Raw genomic sequence first — 1,189 nt, 5'->3', positions numbered from 1 at the left:
GCGCGCGGCGGATGCTAGACGCCATACTTCCCGCGCGCGGCGGATGCTAGACGCCATACTTCCCGCGCAGTGGCTGCACGTACTTCTGCTTGCGGCGCAGTATGAAGAAGTAGTAGCAGAGCACAAGCACAGCGACGACAGTGATGTAGACCATAGCACACAAGCTGATGTCGATGCTCGTCATGTCCCATGTGCCACCGCTGCTGCCATGTAGCGCTCGTAGCTCTGTGCGCGTCTCCACCTCACGCCGCCGTATGCGCTCCCAGCGCTGTGCAGACTCCGCCAATGCGGCCTCACCCCCTGCTGTGGCCCTGAATCTCTGCAGCCCCCAGTCCTTCAGGTAGTCGGGTTTCTCAATCTTTATGCGCTTCCGCATCGGAAGCTGTATGGCTTCCTCGCGATGCTGCTGTTGCAGGGAAGGATAAGGATGATTGTCGTCGAGGTGGATGTTCGCAATGCCATAGTGCGAGCGCAAATATACAAGCACCTCAGCACGATCCCAAACACCACCATCCCCGTGGCATCGCGCGCATTGGATTGCTGTCGGGAACTGAACCTTGGGATGCTGCGGATCCTCAGTGATATCCCCGGCGAGGCGTGCATTGGCGCGGTTGTGCGCCTGCCACAGCCACATGACGGCGTCCGCCGATGTGTTCACGTAACCGTCAATCGTCACTGCCATCTTATGGAAGTTGCTGCTGCACTCACGACAGCCGAAGAAGTACTGCACGAATGCCTGGATACCATAGAGCACCTCCCGCGGGTCGGCGTTGCCATCTGGCGACATTCATAACACTTAATTACAGCCAGTGTTCTCCCCCTTTCCTTATTTGATATCTTACTCACAACAACACAACTTCACATTTTGGCTGCGCATACTTGGTAAATCTGTTTCGCAGTCACGTCATATTTCAGCTACCAAATACACGCTCTCCATCCTTTAATAGCACAGGCAGATGGTAGCGGATCGGTCATAAAAAGTAGGGTTTTGACTTTCATTTGAAATTTAAATATTCCAGATGGACACTGTCATGCCAGTATGTACAATAGTCCATGAGCCAGACCAGATATTGGTACCACCTGGGGTGGCAAATCCTCACTATGTTTTATTAAAAGGTCTATATCCATAGATAAAAAAAAACCCATGAACCAAGCCGAGACTCACAGCTTAATGGTAGAAATTGCCACT

The 1,189-nt window shown here is 52.6% G+C and overlaps 1 protein-coding gene across 1 annotated transcript in view; it reads right to left on the bottom strand.

Annotated features, from left to right (window-relative positions):
* Positions 1–46: 46 nt before the first annotated feature.
* Positions 47–1,189, bottom strand: part of LOC106812440 (sulfhydryl oxidase 1-like) — a gene marked incomplete in the record, with an annotated part of 35,322 nt that continues 34,179 nt past the window's right edge. Inside the window, 1 exon segment of the mRNA XM_014816326.1 lies at positions 47–777. Within this exon segment, the coding sequence (XP_014671812.1) occupies positions 47–777 (731 nt within the window).

Source organism: Priapulus caudatus, unplaced genomic scaffold (assembly GCF_000485595.1).
Source record: "Priapulus caudatus unplaced genomic scaffold, Priapulus_caudatus-5.0.1 Scaffold649, whole genome shotgun sequence".
NCBI classification, from domain to species: Eukaryota; Metazoa; Priapulida; class Priapulimorpha; order Priapulimorphida; family Priapulidae; genus Priapulus; species Priapulus caudatus.
Note: the sequence above shows the minus strand (reverse complement) of the source record. Positions and strands in the feature narration are given on the sequence as shown.